The 15,735-nt window shown below is 42.0% G+C and overlaps 1 protein-coding gene across 1 annotated transcript in view; it reads right to left on the minus strand.

The window, feature by feature from the left end:
- Window positions 1–495: 495 nt before the first annotated feature.
- PLG (plasminogen) overlaps window positions 496–15,735 on the minus strand; it is a 28,779-nt gene continuing 13,539 nt past the window's right edge. Inside the window, exons 10-19 of the mRNA XM_053382329.1 lie at window positions 15,240–15,411; window positions 13,155–13,315; window positions 10,423–10,571; window positions 8,596–8,689; window positions 7,200–7,320; window positions 5,342–5,419; window positions 4,586–4,726; window positions 3,007–3,113; window positions 2,366–2,511; window positions 496–764 (exon numbers count right to left, since the gene is read on the minus strand). Coding sequence (XP_053238304.1) covers window positions 603–764; window positions 2,366–2,511; window positions 3,007–3,113; window positions 4,586–4,726; window positions 5,342–5,419; window positions 7,200–7,320; window positions 8,596–8,689; window positions 10,423–10,571; window positions 13,155–13,315; window positions 15,240–15,411 — 1,331 coding nt within the window. The 3' untranslated portion in view covers window positions 496–602. The remainder of the gene's footprint in view (window positions 765–2,365; window positions 2,512–3,006; window positions 3,114–4,585; window positions 4,727–5,341; window positions 5,420–7,199; window positions 7,321–8,595; window positions 8,690–10,422; window positions 10,572–13,154; window positions 13,316–15,239; window positions 15,412–15,735) is intronic.

The following is a 15,735-nucleotide window of genomic DNA, read 5'->3' on the forward strand; positions in this document are numbered from 1 at the left end:
GGGCCCTCCCATTACCTCAATTAGGAGAGGTAACTACACAGTATAGAGAGTTTCTAATCCTTACTGTGTAGTCGTGTGAAATAATCTATTGATAATTAATCTAATAACGGAAGGTAAAGAACTGTTAGATTTGTTTCCAGTAGATCAGAAAACATGAACAAAACAAATTTAAGAACAATTCACTTCATTTTTAATTGTCATAGCTTTCAATCAAATGGTAGTAAATGGGGCTGTAGTTATGGCGACATGGGAGAACCTGCATTTTTAAAGCCCTCAAAACTATTTGCCCCACAAATGAATCAATGCAGGCACCTTGTATGATACAAGAATGTTTTCCCCTATGGATGACGTTAGCCCTTTAAAAATGTTGGCAATTCTATTCATGGATCACTCAAATCACATCCAGTTTGGCTTATTGTTCAAGCTTAAGCACATTGCAAATGAATTTTTGCAGCATATAAACCGTGTTGTAATGAAAGACAGCCAGCCAATCGGTCATTTTTACAATCATGTAATTTATTTTACAACATTGCACCCTGAATCCTGTGTGTGTGTGATACATCTGTATATGTATGTGCTTCTTTCAACAAGAGTGAAATAATTCAGTTTTCACGCATTGTTTTTTCAATCCATGAAACAAACTGGGAAACTCGAACATAAACACCAGGCTTCATGGGCTGCGCACAGCCAAGACCCCAGGAGGTGACTCCATGAAGGATATATCTTCCTTGTTCTGCACAGACCAGAGGCCCTCCACTATCACCCTACAAATGAAAAAGGGAAATGAACAAACAGAGCTGAAATAAACATAACCATGTAATGAACAGATCTCACTAGATATATTTTGCCTGAGACTGTACCCACACAAGGTCATTCATATATGCAGACACACTCGCAGCAACCCCTCCTCAGGGAGCAAGGCCTAACCTAAGAAAGGTGAACAAACTGGACAAGGCAACATTCTGGGATTTTAAAATTGGCCATAACTTTATTGATTCCAGATGGAGGTAGGATTTGACTTAGGTATTGGGTTGTATATCCCTCTCAGCCTCCTGGTGGGGGGCTGAGGTATGACAGAGTTGCTCATGGGATTAATGGGTCCATTGCAAGATGAAGGTCTACATGGATGCGGCCCCCCCAAGCCGCTCAAGGAAGCTCTGTGGCCCATCAGCCTTGGCTTTGGGACAGAGACTTCCAACCAGATCCCTCTCACGAGGTACCCTGTGAACACACCTTTTCTGAGGTGGGGGGTGAACCACCATTTCACCTCCTGCCAGATGTTAGACTAAAGGATTCCACCCCAATGCCTTATCCACCAAAGTTGTGACTATTGCTATGGGGAAGACAAAACCTGCAAACGGGGCTAATCTGTTTGCAGGAAAATTCCTTCCCAGCTCCGAATATGGCAGCCATTACAGACCCACAGCATAGCCAGTGAATGCAGTGCCCTAGGAAGGAAGGTTAGCATACAAAACTACAATATCACTAGGTCATTAGGTCAATTCTTTATTGTAGTTCAAAGACCTAACAGCACAGTATCACTAAATGGGGGGGGGCAGGCAGGGTTGTTCTCCATAACAGCAAATGTCAGGAGAGCCCTAGAGCTACAATTCCAAGAGTGTAACCATCAATCCTCTCTTCCCAGGGATCACTGGGAATTGCAGATCTGTAAGGGGAACCGGGGTCTCCTAGCAACTCTCAGCACTATTAGTAGTAGTAGCATACCACCCTTTGTTTGTAGATCTCAGGGCAGTACACAACATAAACAAGATAAAAACAAGAACAAATCCCCCCCAAAACCAATAACCTCCTTCTCACAAAGACATAAACTACAGTTCCCAGGATTCATTGGGGGAACCCATGACTATTTAAAGTGGCATAATACAACTTTTAAATGTATTATGTGGGTGGGGCCATAATGAGGGTTTGGAATGTTGAGCAGCCAAGGCTTACACCAAGCAATACCCCAATGTCCATTGTTTCTGGTGTATTGTATACCTGAAGGAGCATCTCCACCCCCATCATTCAGCCCGGCCACTGAGATCCAGCTCCAAGGGCCTTCTGGCGATTCCCTCACTGTGAGAAGCGAAGTTACAGGGAACCAGGCAGAGGGCCTTCTCGGTTGTGGCGCCCACCCATCAGATGTCAAGGAAATAAACAACGATCTGACTTTTAGAAGACATCTGAAGGTAGCCCTGTTTAGGGAAGTTTTTAATGTTCGATGTTTTATCACATTTTTAATATTCTTTTGGGAGCCACCCAGAGTGGCTGGGGAAACCCAGCCAGATGGCTGGGAAATAAATAAAAAAATGTTATTATTATTATATTATTATTGCCAAGTATTTCCATCACTGGACTCTCTTACCTGGCAACTGTCAGTGCCACCATCAATATTCCCAGCACAGAGTTCGGTGGTTCTGACCCTGTTGTTCAGAAATTCAGGCCGATTGCACACTTTATTTTCAATTACAGGGAAGCCAGTTTCTTTAAGAATGCTTTCTCCACCAGTTCCTTTGCGAGTAAGGGAGAAAGGAAGAAAATAAACAGACATTAAATTGTGATATAAACATTGGCAGGGTTGGTGACAGGCTGTAATGGGTGGTAGCCTTTAATTTTCTCTTTTTATGTCCCAGTGTTATGTTTAATTTTCTCTTTTTATGTCCCAGTAGTGCTAGGAGAATTGCCAAGCTGGCAGGCTTTCAATACTGGACATAGCCAGTATTTGGTCCGTGTAAAAAGTGCCTGGGCAGAAATCACTGAAATGTCCAGGAAAATCTGGACGCATGGTGAATTTCATAAAAAGCAGCTCAAAAATGGGGGGGTTGGGGGGTAGATTTTGCAAAAAAAAGTTCAACAACTTCTCACTTTTGAAATATGGCAACCCTATCCATGTGTAAGAAAGACAAAAATCAAAAGGTTGGAGATTAGAATAATATAATGGAATAAGGAGGGAATACAACACAACCTTAGCTACTTTGGATACTTAGCTGCTCAAAATTTACTCACCTTTTGTATCACCCCATCCAGTAACATAACATTCTGCTCCACCTGCTACCATTGAATTGGCTGGAGGCAAACATGCCGGAATGACCTTATCATTGATCACGGCAGGGCTGAAACAAACATTTCCAAGAGGTTTGGCATTGTTCTTTTTCATCATTCCACTTACCCTGATTGCTACCAGCTGGGATGTGAACCTTCAGGCAACTTCTTTTTTTTTAAGGAATGCATTTCTAGAAGTCTAATGTTCCCAAATGTGTCTGTCCTTATCAATGCTTGACTTTTCCCAGTCTCAGGCAAGGAAAAGTGATGGAAGTTGGAACTAACAAAGAAATATTCAATTCAAATGCTTTCCCTGTAAGCCTTACTTGTATCCTGGTCCTACACATGTTTACTTGGAAGGAAGTACTGCTCCTGAGCAAAAAGGGTTAAGCTCTGATGGTGAAGACAGATGCGGTGTTTTTAGAACAACTGATCTTGTTTGGAACCTCCCTTTCCATTTTGGAAAGGCACATCTACTGCTTTTTATGCAGTCTATCCACCTAAAGCATAGGAATGTGGCATGAGTCCAGCATTTAACTTGAAGGCATTTATTTGAATAGGGCAAGTTGCAAAGCAAACATCACACCGTGATAGCTGTTGTTTAAATATCAAGACTGATTTTACCCTTGTTATATTAGAACACTTTGACCACACATTATTTCTTCATGCAGCTGAAGCCACAGATATGCTAGAACAGGGTGATGGGCCAATGGCCGTAATAAAGTTCAATACAATAAATCAATACAATGCTAGAACAGGTGTTAATTCACATGCATTGCAGCATGTTGCTGCTAAAAGAAAATCTGCAATTCGGGCCATTAGTCCTAAATGTGTACATAACACAAGGATATACTGCATTATTGCTTCAACAGGTGGTTGCTTAAAACACAGAACTAGGTGGATATCATTCCATGTGCAAAGCAATTTGATTAAAACAAGCATTCACTGCTGTTAGTGATTTCAATCAAGTTAACATAATACTTTTTTTAAAAAAAAAAGCGAGAGGCATGGTCTGGTGATCTAGGGATGGGCAAATCTGTAATCTTGGTTTGTCTCAGTTTCTCATTTTTCCACTCTTAAGTTCACATTTTTGCATCAGTTTGTGATTTTAAAAAATAAGAAGTGCCCAATTTTTTTTGTGTATATTTCTTTTAATAAATACATTTTTTTAAAAAAACCAAAACCTTTTCATATGCCCAATGCCTATGCCAAACCTCTTACATCTGTGGTCAATCACCCAATTAAGCTGTGTTGTGTCCGTTCCTCCTGTGCAGTTGAGGAGCAGTGAGGGTGTGGAGCCTGAACATGCAAGTGCAAATTCTATAGGAGAGCTGTGCTTTGGTTCATATATTTGTTTTGGGGAGTATGCATTGAAAAGGTTTGCATGAAAGTGTGAGCTAAATTTCTCCCTGCTCCGTACTGTGATTTGACCCTCCCCAACCACTGTGGGAGGCACTTCACACAACCATTTCAATAGCTATCACATCACAACATAAGAACTGGTCAATAAAATGACTATTAAAATTATAACACAAAGGGATACCTGCTTAGTTTCAGCAAGGCAATGTCTGCCCTATTTGGTCCTTTGAATATTTTTTCAACATCTCGCTCTTGTACAGATGGCTCAGTAGCCCTCTCCGTGTGTGCCCCAAGTGTCACTTTGTAATATGAAGGTCTCGACGACCTGCAAGAGGCAGATTCATTGTGTAAGGGCATCTCCAGATAACCAAGGCGCAGGTCTGCTCACTATGGCTGAAGAGGGCAGAATTCTTTGAAAGTTAGAGACTGGGTGACTGAAGCACATACTATGCCTCCAGCGTCAATCCAACCCACCATGCAGATATGCATTTGTCACCATCTCACACCACAGGGAGTGAAATTACAGCCAAGATGGCAGGTACAATTTGGGAGCTTATGGGCAGGTGCAAAAGTAGTAAGTTGGTCCTGCCCAGCTACAGGTAGATTAAGATGCTAGAAGCAAAACTCGCTAGTGAGAAGCAGGGAACAGCAGTAATAGTATATAACAATCCTAGCAACTAGGAACCAGTGATTGATTCTCTTCTACAACACAACTGGCCACCAGGTAATGATTACTAACCATTTATAAAAGGGGAATGTAAGAAGCTGCCTTGTACCGAGTCAATATTATCCGCATGCTTTGGGGGTGCATAAATGCCTCTAACAAAAAATAAACATGGAACAGTAAATGTGTCCAAAGAGAGTCCATTGCAACATGGCAGACCCATTGTGCTGCTTGTCTGCTCGGAGAAAGTAGCACCAACACTTTGAAATGGCTTACTTCTCTAAGCAGTGGGTGGCTGTCAGAACCCACTGCGGAGCTATCAATGTGCCTCCACAGAAATGCAAATCAAAGGACCTGAAAAGAAAGTAAAGGCAGATTAGTTGCATTCCTGCTGCTCCCAGGCATTTTAACTATGTTTCCCCTCTGATGATTTGTTTTTATCTGTTCTACCACTTGCTGTTTCAGATCCTATTACTGTCATTATTTTACTGCATACATTGTGTTATTTTTGTTTGATTACTTCTATTTTATTAGAAAGTCTTCAGAAGGGGGAAACCTTTAAAGGGAGCAATATAAATAACAGGGGTGGGTGGGTGTATCCCAATTTCCCCCAAAGGCTGGCAAACAATACTGCCTTTAACTCAAGAGTGAGAAATCTGTGGCCTCCCAGATGTTGCTGGATTACAGCTTCCATCACTCCAACCACTGGTGATCCTGGCTGAGGTGAATGGAATCCAACAACATCTGGAGGGTCAGATGTTCTCCAGCTTTGCTTCAACATAACACAGATTTTTTTCTAATGTGTGAACATGTACTCTCTCTCCCACAGTGATCTTATTGATAAAAATGATGAGTATAAGTGATGCCAACTAAACCATCTTTGGAGCAGACCCATTGAAATCAATGAGTTTGAGTTACAAAAGTTTGTTGGTTTTAATGGTTTCAATAACTTTTGTCCATGTGGTTTCCTTTAAGCATATTGAAATGTTGAAGGAATCTTAAGAAAAGTCTGAAGCTTTTCCAATGAAACCTTCACTTCAGACTTACTTTTCCCAAGCACGTGTATATAGTCATACCTCGGGTTGAATGTGCTTCGGGATGAGCGCATTTGAGTTGCACTCCACGGTAACCCAGAAGTAACGGAGCGTGTTACTTCCGGGTTTTGCCGCTTGCGCATGTGCAGACGCTCAAAATGACATCACGCGCATGCGCAGAAGCGCCGAAACGTGACCCACGCACGTGCAGACGCACGGACACGGGTTACATTTGCTTCTAGATGTGAACGGGGCTCCAGAACGGCTCCCATTCGCATCTAGAGGTACCCCTGTACTGTCAGATAAGCATGTTGGTTATATGAGGTTGGTTAAGTCTAATTAATGTATGAAGGGGTTAATACCATAGAGTAAGCTGTGCTGCCCACTTCCTCTCACCTTGGGAAGAACCAGATAATCAAGCTTTTGTTCTCAGTCTACCTAAGAAGCTCAATGTGTGAAGAGGTTCTGAGCTGGTTGCTTCAGTTCAAACTGCATGGCTCTCTTTAGCCATTTCTGAGTTCCAATACTAATAATTTAGGAATTTTCACCACTTCAGAACCAAACTAAGTTTAAATGTCTGTGCAACCTTTTATGAATGCTGCATGGAAAAGTACATAAACCAGACCTTTAAAGGGTTTGTAAGTAAACCAATTTTTAACTTACCAAATGTGTGGTATTTTCCTATGTTGGGGGAAGAGGGAAGTTTTGGAACTTACAAGGGGATATTTTAAAGGTCCAACAGCTTATATTTCCTATTTTACAATGCTGCATATTTTGTGGTTTTAAATCTCCTCTGGGGTTCTCTGACCAAAGAGTACTTGCCCCAAGCTTTGATCTTGGCATCCAGGAATTATCCTCTTTATACCATTTTTTTCCTTGCACTAACGCACACATCTTTCCCACTTCCCTCACTAACACAAACACTTGAGGGACATTATGTAGCCCAGGAGTGGGGAACATTTGTTTCCGGATCCCAGCTCCCATCATGCAAGCCAGCATGGCCAATTGTCATGAATTATGGGAGTTGTAGTTCAGCAACATCTGGAGGGCCAAATGTTTCCCATCATTGGTGTAGCAGAACGAATTGTGGGTTTTAATACCTTACTCGAAGACTAATCTGCCAGGGCCAAGAATGGGGATTTGAAACACATCCACCAACAATCCGTCCAAAGCAAAGGATTGGTTTATATTTGGCTTTTCCACATTCATATTCCTCAGCAGCTGAAGAATAAATGAAAGAGACACAGAGGAAATGTGAAATATAGTAGAATGTTAGGATTATAAACACCTCAACAGGTCTTCATAATTTGGGAAACCGAGTGGTCAGATGCAAAAGTGGACAGGGCTCTTGCACCTTCAATAGTTGCATAGAAGAGGGAATTTCACCAGGTGTAGTTTTCATGAGAAATGCCTTCCATTACACAGCCATGAAAGGTTCACGCGCCCTGTCTCACATCTGGACACCATAATGAGACACGTTTGTATGCAACTCTGAAGACCATTAATCTCCCACAAATTCCCTGTTGAACACAATCCTGTTCTAGTTCCTACACCAACCCTAAACCTTCAGCTCATTGCTAGGGTTAAGGAAAATCCAATGAAGCCTAAATTGCCTAGTGACTAGCTGTGAAACAGCTTGAACAGACTGGAGGTAATTCATTTCAACAACAGCAAGGACTGCTATCTTATGCAGATATCCAGTCTTCTCTTTTTCAGTGCACCTGACCTTGTTTAGATAAATTGGTTTTTTAGCAGATGAAAAACTATTGACTAAGAAGAGATGGTCAACAGCAATAGGTGTACAGTGAAAGCCTATGTGTGTCCACCAAGCCCCACTGAATTAAATGGGACTTACTCCCAGCAAAATCTATTTAGGATTGCAATAAAAACAGCAACCCCAAGTCAGATTCCTTGTTCTTTTCCACTAATGTCTAGTGATAGACATGTAGGACATGAAATTGTCATATCAGATGTTCCCCAACCGTGGCAGCTGTCAATAACAGAGTCAGAATAAATGGCACCGTGCCAAGATGAGATCATGTTATGTGCTACCAGAGCTACACATTATGGGGAGAGGTGAGCAAAATCAACACGAGCCTGCCATTTCCTGCAGCAGACCTAAAAAGGTAAAGGTAAAGGTACCCCTGCCCGTACGGGCCATTCTTGTCCGACTCTAGGGTTGTGCACCCATCTCACTTAAGAGGCCGGGGGCCAGCGCTGTCCGGAGACACTTCCGGGTCACGTGGCCAGCGTGACGAAGCTGCTCTGGCGAGCCAGCACCAGCGCAGCACACGGAAACGCCGTTTACCTTCCCGCTATAAAGCGGTACCTATTTATCTACTTGCACTTAGGGGTGCTTTCGAACTGCAGCAGACCTAGTTCTAGCCTAAAACAACATTGAAATAGAAACGTTTAAACACTTAAAAATAAACACTTAAAATAAAATATAAAAAATAAAATATAACAAAGCTGACAAGTCATTACAAGCATACTTACGGCACTGTGGGACATCACAGTAGTCCCATGTTTTGCTTGGGTCTGTGGTATAGCACCAAGGGCCATTAATATCACCATCCGGATTTCTGCAATACTATGGGGAGGCGGGGGGAGACAACAAAAACAGAAGTACTCAATCTGCAATCTTTGTATGTTCATGGGTGTGATAACCTCATTCAGCCACCGGCTAGGGCTTATGTCCTTTACTATTTTCAAAATGCAACCAAAATGAAAAATTCAGTTCCATAGAAGCTGTAAGAACGTAACTATGTTTACAGTACAAAAGCTACTTGGATTTGGTGCAGACATAAAACTGGCTCTCTAGAAACCAATTTCAATATCTTGTTTCAAACTTATTTTTTTAAAAAAAAATATTTATTAAATTTTCCAATTTTTTAAACAAACAAACAAAAACAGAACAAACGAAAACATTAAAAAAAGGCATATAGTTCATAAAACGTACTTTTCCATAACAAATTTCTCAGACCTCCCCATACTTCTCCTCCTTGTATTCCAATTAAAATTATTTGTTCAGCAAATCCTTCATTTAAAGCATTACAGGTTATATTATTACCTTATTTTTCCAACCCTTTTTTCCCATCTATATTCATTTATAACCTTACAGCTAGAAACCACTCAATCCAACACCATCAACATTCCTTAATTTTACAATATTTCTGTAAATAGTCCTTAAATTTTTTCCAATCTTCTTCTGCCGACTCTTCTCCCTGGTCACGGATTCTGCTCGTCATTTCTGCCAATCCCATACAGTCAATCAGTTTCATCTGCCATTCTTCCAGAGTGGGTAGATCTTGCGTCTTCCAATACTTTGCAATGAGTATTCTTGCTGCTGTTGTAGCGTACATAAAGAAAATTCTATCCTTCTTTGGCACCAATTGGCCGACCATGCCCAAGAGAAAGGCCTCTGTTTTCTTCACGAAGGTATATTTAAATACCTTTTTCAATTCATTATATATCATTTCCCAGAAAGCCTTAATCTTAGGGCACGTCCACCAAAGGTGAAAGAATGTACCTTCATTTTCCTTACATTTCCAACATTTATTATCGGGCAAATGGTAGATTTTTGCAAGCTTGACTGGGGTCATGTACCACCTATATATCATTTTCATAATATTTTCTCTTAAGGCATTACATGCCGTAAATTTAATCCCGGTGGTCCATAACTGTTCCCAGTCAACAAACATAATATTATGATCAACGTCTTGTGCCCACTTAATCATTACAGATTTGACCGTCTCATCCTGAGTGTTCCATTTCAGCAGCAAGTTATACATTTTTGACAAAGTTTTAGTTTTGGATTCTAGCAGTTCTGTTTCCAATTTAGATTTTTCCACCTGGAAACCAATATCTTGTTTCAAACTTAGTTTATGCGATAAAATAACATTATTTATTTGGTACATTTGTATCCCACCTTTCATCCAAGTAGCTCAAAGTGTTGTGCATAATTCTCTCTCACCTCATTTATCTTCACATCAACCTTGAGAGGCTGAGAGACAATAACTGACCCAGTGAGCTGCATGGCTATGCTGGGATTTGAACCCTCGTTTCCCAAGTCCTAGCCCAACACTCAAACCACTACAACATTTTAAAAATGTAGCTAAACATGATAGACATTTAGCAAAAGAATGGGATAATAAAGGGGGAATAATTAGTGGGGAAATGAAAAGGGAGTATATGAAAGGGAAGAAAAAGATCAGGAGGCTTGGGGACATTTTTCATAAGGTCAATCCTGCTTAAGCCATGTCTGGTATTTTCTGTTTCTTTACATTTCACAACACATCCTACCTGCTACATAATGCCACTTACATTTTTTTCCAGACCTGAACGGGGGTGAGTCTGTGGTGTGAAAAAATCGTGCTTATGAGGTGTCTGCAAACGCCACTCTTGGCAAGTCTTGCCAGTTGTTGTCACTGCAATCTTTCCACGATAATCTTTCCCATAACTGGTCCTACAGTCTTTCATGGGAGATAAAAATGGATGGTTGGGTCTTTTCTTACACAGGTCATATTTGCACTACAGGTTTAAATTGCTTTAACAGTCATTTCCCCTTTGCCCAGGAAACCTGGGAATTGTAGCTCTTTCTGTGTTGTGGGGACTTTGTTTCTGTCCTGTGTTTAGACTTTGATTCCAGATAAAATGTAAAACTTTGGTTTGGCAAGAAAGCCTTCTCAGTTAGATCTGGGATTGTGAGAAAGCAGTTTTCTCTCTCTCAGTTAATTGCTGGCAGACCCAAGATTACTGCACCTGCGTTATCCCAAGCCAGTGTCTCAAGGACTTACATGGCCAGTTTGCTAATTAGAATAACATTTTTCAGCAATGCTGTCATTGGGAGCATCACCAGACATAGGGTTTTGGATAATTATAGCTATGAGGCCTTTTGACTGACTGAGGAGAGAGACACTTGTTACTAGACAAGAATATATGAATCATCTACCTCACAGTTACGTTTGCTTCCCCTCAGGCCCTTTTTGTCTATCCTTTAAGTTTGTACTCTCCCGACTGACACCTTCAGCAACCTTGGGAGACCAAGAGTGTTGGTAAAGTATTCTAGTCTTGGCTAAGTTAGTCTTTGTTATTTTGTGGGTATCTGTATTTTCTGTATCTTTGGTATCGGGGTTCATGCTATGCTGCTATTTCAATTTATCAATCAAATATATATCCTTCAATTTCTGTGACTATTTGGTTTGAAACCAGTACCTCAGACCTCTCTGATCACATGTGACTACCATATATTTGGTTTATTTTGCTTAAGGCCTCAGGAAACAGAGATTAGTAACTTATAACTACTGATCACTACAATTTCCTTAAAGACCTGGAGATCATCTGTGTAGAAGAGATAATGAAAGCCTATATGATGGTCTTCTGATAACATGTACACAAATGCTTCAATGCCAATTTGCTTGCAGTATTGAACTAATTTTTTAGAATGAAGTCCAAAACAGCATAGGGAAATATAATCTATCCTATATTCTGCCCCCTGCCCCCCAGACCTATAGAATTTAACGGACAACAAATGTGGTCTAAAATGTAGCAGAAAGAATGTTAACCTAGTGAACTGAAAAAAAGATCAACCCTAGAGGCACCTTTCTCTACAGTTGTACCTCGGTTGTCAAACATACTCCATTCCGGAAGACTGTTCCACTAATAATAATAATAATAATAATAATAATAATAATAATAATAATAATTTATTATTTATACCCCGCCCATCTGGCTGAGTTTCCCCAGCCACTCTGGGCGGCTCCCAATCAGTGTTAAAAACAGTACAGCGTTACATATTAAAAACTTCCCTGAACAGGGCTGCCTTAAGATGTCTTCTGAATGTCAGGTAATTATTTATCTCTTTGACATCTGATGGGAGGGCGTTCCACAGGGCGGGTGCCACTACCGAGAAGGCCCTCTGTCTGGTTCCCTGTAGCCTCACTTCTCGCAATGAGGGAACCGCCAGAAGGCCCTCGGCGCTGGATCTCAGTGTCCGGGCTGAACGATGGGGGTGGAGACGCTCCTACAGGTATACAGGACTGAGGCCATTTAGGGCTTTAAAGGTCAGCACCAACACTTTGAATCGTGCTCGGAAACGTACTGGGAGCCAATGCAGATCTCTCAGAACCGGTGTTATGTGGTCCCGGCGGCCACTCCCAGTCACCAGTCTAGCTGCCGCATTCTGGATTAATTGCAGTTTCCGGGTCACCTTCAAAGGTAGCCCCACGTAGAGCGCGTTGCAGTAGTCCAAGCGTGAGATAACTAGAGCATGCACCACTCTGGCAAGACAGTTCGCGGGCAGGTAGGGTCTTAGCCTGCGTACCAGGTGGAGCTGGTAGACAGCTGCCCTGGACACAGAGTTAACCTGCGCCTCCATGGACAGCTGTGAGTCCAAAATGACTCCCAGGCTGCGCACCTGGTCCTTCAGGGGCACAGTTACCCCATTCAAGACCAGGGAATCCCCCACACCAACCCGCTCCCTGTCCCCCAAAAGCAGTACTTCTGTCTTGTCAGGATTCAACCTCAATCTGTTAGCCGCCATCCATCCTCCAACCGCGTCCAGGCACTCACACAGGACCTTCACCGCCTTCACTGGTTCTGATTTAAAGGAGAGGTAGAGCTGGGTGTCATCTGCATACTGATGAACACCCAGTCCAAACCCCCTGATGATCTCTCCCAGCGGCTTCATATAGATATTAAAAAGCACTTAAAGATAAAGATATTAAAAAGCACTTCCAAAACTTTTGACAACTGAGGCGCAAAGGGTGGACTGCAAAGTCAATGGAGAATTTTTTTTAAAATGCAGTGGAAGCCGTTCGACTTCCGAGGTGTGTTTGAAAACGGCAGCAATTACTTCTGGGGTTTTGGCATTCAAAACCCAAAACGTTTGGCTTCCGAGATGCTAAAAAAACCAAGGTACCACTGTATTGCAATCCTATAGCAACTTAAAGTAGCCACAAAATAAATTATTTAATCTTTACTGCACTGAATTCCATATCACTTCTATATAAAGGTGACTCTGGGCTGGTTGTCTGCACTGAGAGAAGCAGTCATACCAAGGTTTGGTGACAATGTGGGCTGTGGCTGTTGTTGTTGTTGTGCAGGATCAGGACACTTCTGTAGATTACAGAACTCCCATCTTGTACTGGGATCAGTAGTATAACACCAGGGAGCCTTATCGTTGTCTGGGTTTCTGCAGTAGTTTTTCCTCAGGTCCCTATAAATGTAGATACAAAACTCTATATAATATCCAGGGTGAGAATAACATTTAAAACAGTTTGAATATAATAGGTTAGGAAACTTAGGATTCTATCATTTGATTCAATGATGTCTTGCTCCCAGGGTAATGTGCCTGGTTACTCATTATAATGGTGCATTTCTGAGCTATACCAACCAATACAGTAGTTTTGGGGGAAGCTGTGACCCTCCAAATACTACTGGACTAGCGTGGTCAATGATCAGGGATGATATTATAGTAGTAGTAGTAGTAGTAGTAGTAGTAGTAGTAGTAGTAGTAATTTATTTATACCCCGACCATCTGACTGGGTCTCCCCAGCCACTCTGGGCGGCTTCCAACCAAATATAAAAAACAATACAGCATCAGACATTAAAAGCTTCCCTAAACAGGGAAGTCTTTTAAAAGTAAAATAGTTGTTTATTGCCTTGACATCTGATGGGAGGGCGTTCCACAGGGGAGGCGCCACTACCGAGAAGGCCCTCTGCCTGGTTCCCTGTAACTTCACTTCTCGCAGCGAGGGAACCGCCAGAAGGCCCTCGGTGCTGGATCTCAGTGTCCGGGCTGGATGATGGGGGTGGCGACGCTCCTTCAGGTATACAGGACCGAGGCTGTTTCGGGCTTTAAAGGTCAGCACCAACACTTTGAATTGTGCTCGGAAACATACTGGGAGCCAATGAAGATCTTTCAGGGCTGGCGTTATATGGTCTCAGCAGCCACTCCCAATCACCAGTCCAGCTGCCACATTCTGGATTAGTTGAAGTTTCCAGGTCACCTTCAAAGGTAGCCTCACGTAGAGTGCATTGCAGTAGTCCAAGCGGGAAATAACTAGAGCATGCACCACTCTGGCAAGACTGTCTGCGGGCAGGTAGGGTCTCAGCCTGTGTACTAGATGGAGCTGGTAAACAGCTGCCCTGGACACAGAATTAACCTGCACCTCCATGTACAGCTGTGAGTTGGGAGTTGTAGGCCATCAACCATTGAAGGGGCACAGACTCCTCACCCCTGGCTTACAGTAACCTGTTTTTTAAAGGCTTCTATAACTGCTTAAACCTGTTTGGGGGGGTCTGAATTGTTGCTGCATTGCAACATTTCTGGGTTTCTGCTGTATGTGTTAAGCTGGTTTTGTAATTGATTATTTGATTGATTTCTTTTAATTTGTTGCAAGATGCCTCAGGCAGGTTGTGGTTTTTAAACAAATAAAATAATTATACAACTGAGGTGACTGATGCTTTATACTCTTCTTATAAACTTCCAGAAGCCATCTAGTTGGCCATTTCTAGGAACAGAATATTGCACAAGATGGGCCTTTGGTCTGATCCAAAGGTCTTTCTTTTCCTAAACTAATGACATCACTTGTAACCAGGTCTATACCTTGCCCCAATAGAGACATTGTACCACTTTTAACAAAATATATCCAACATGTGTGAATTTTTCAAAAAATTATTTGAATAAGGATATCAACTATTAAACAGCCTATGGTTAGGACAGTTGATATTCTTATTCAAAAAGTTGTCTTATATCACGACAGACCATTAGTCCATCTAGCTGAGCATTGCCTACACTGGCTGTTTTTGCACGGTACAGTAAGCCATGCTTAAAGGTTAAAGGTTCCCATTTCTCTCATCCCCTAATACGAGCAGGAACAGCAATTCCCAGCCTAGCATAATAGCCAAACCTGGGATTGCAGTTTGTTTCATTCCAAACAAACCACATTGTCAAGGCAAGGTTTGTTCTTGATTTCACATGAAATTTCACATGACTGGCAAGGAGTGGAACAAATCAAAAGGTGGGACACTCACCTAAAGACTCTTGTTTAACATTACCTATACGTAGGGACATTTTACATGATTTGCTAGACACACAAAAATGTCACAATGTCTGAGGAAAGTTGAGGCAAACATACGCATTTGGGAGGGCTTCTGGGGTTTTAGTGTGAGCATGAGGAGTCATAGCGTTCCATGCTTGACATTTCTTTCCAGAGATGGTCAAGGCCATTGTACCCCGGTAACTTGTGCCAGTGCCTTGATAGCAGTCATCAACAAGTTCGGTTTGCTCAGCAACAGAAGGAGCTGCAGCTAAATTAAAACAAAATTGCCACAGAAATAAGCATATTTTTTGCACACACCCCAAGTGCTTTTCCTGGGGTGAGACCTCAGGAGAGCACACAAGATTGTGGTAGCCAAAATGCCCACCAAGATCTCGTGGAAAAACCCAGGATGTCCCGTTTTTTCCAGGGCACCTGAAAGATATGCTAGAGGGCCTTTGGTTCTACATCCTGATGATAGAATGATGTAGGCTCTCTGAAGCTACAAGAAAGGCTACAAGAAAGCAAGGTAAAGTGAAAAGAAATGGTGACTTAAGAGCATCTGGACCTTTTGTCAATGATCAATAGCCTTCTT

The sequence above is a fragment of the Podarcis raffonei genome, chromosome 3, assembly GCF_027172205.1.
Source record: "Podarcis raffonei isolate rPodRaf1 chromosome 3, rPodRaf1.pri, whole genome shotgun sequence".
Taxonomy (NCBI): domain Eukaryota; kingdom Metazoa; phylum Chordata; class Lepidosauria; order Squamata; family Lacertidae; genus Podarcis; species Podarcis raffonei.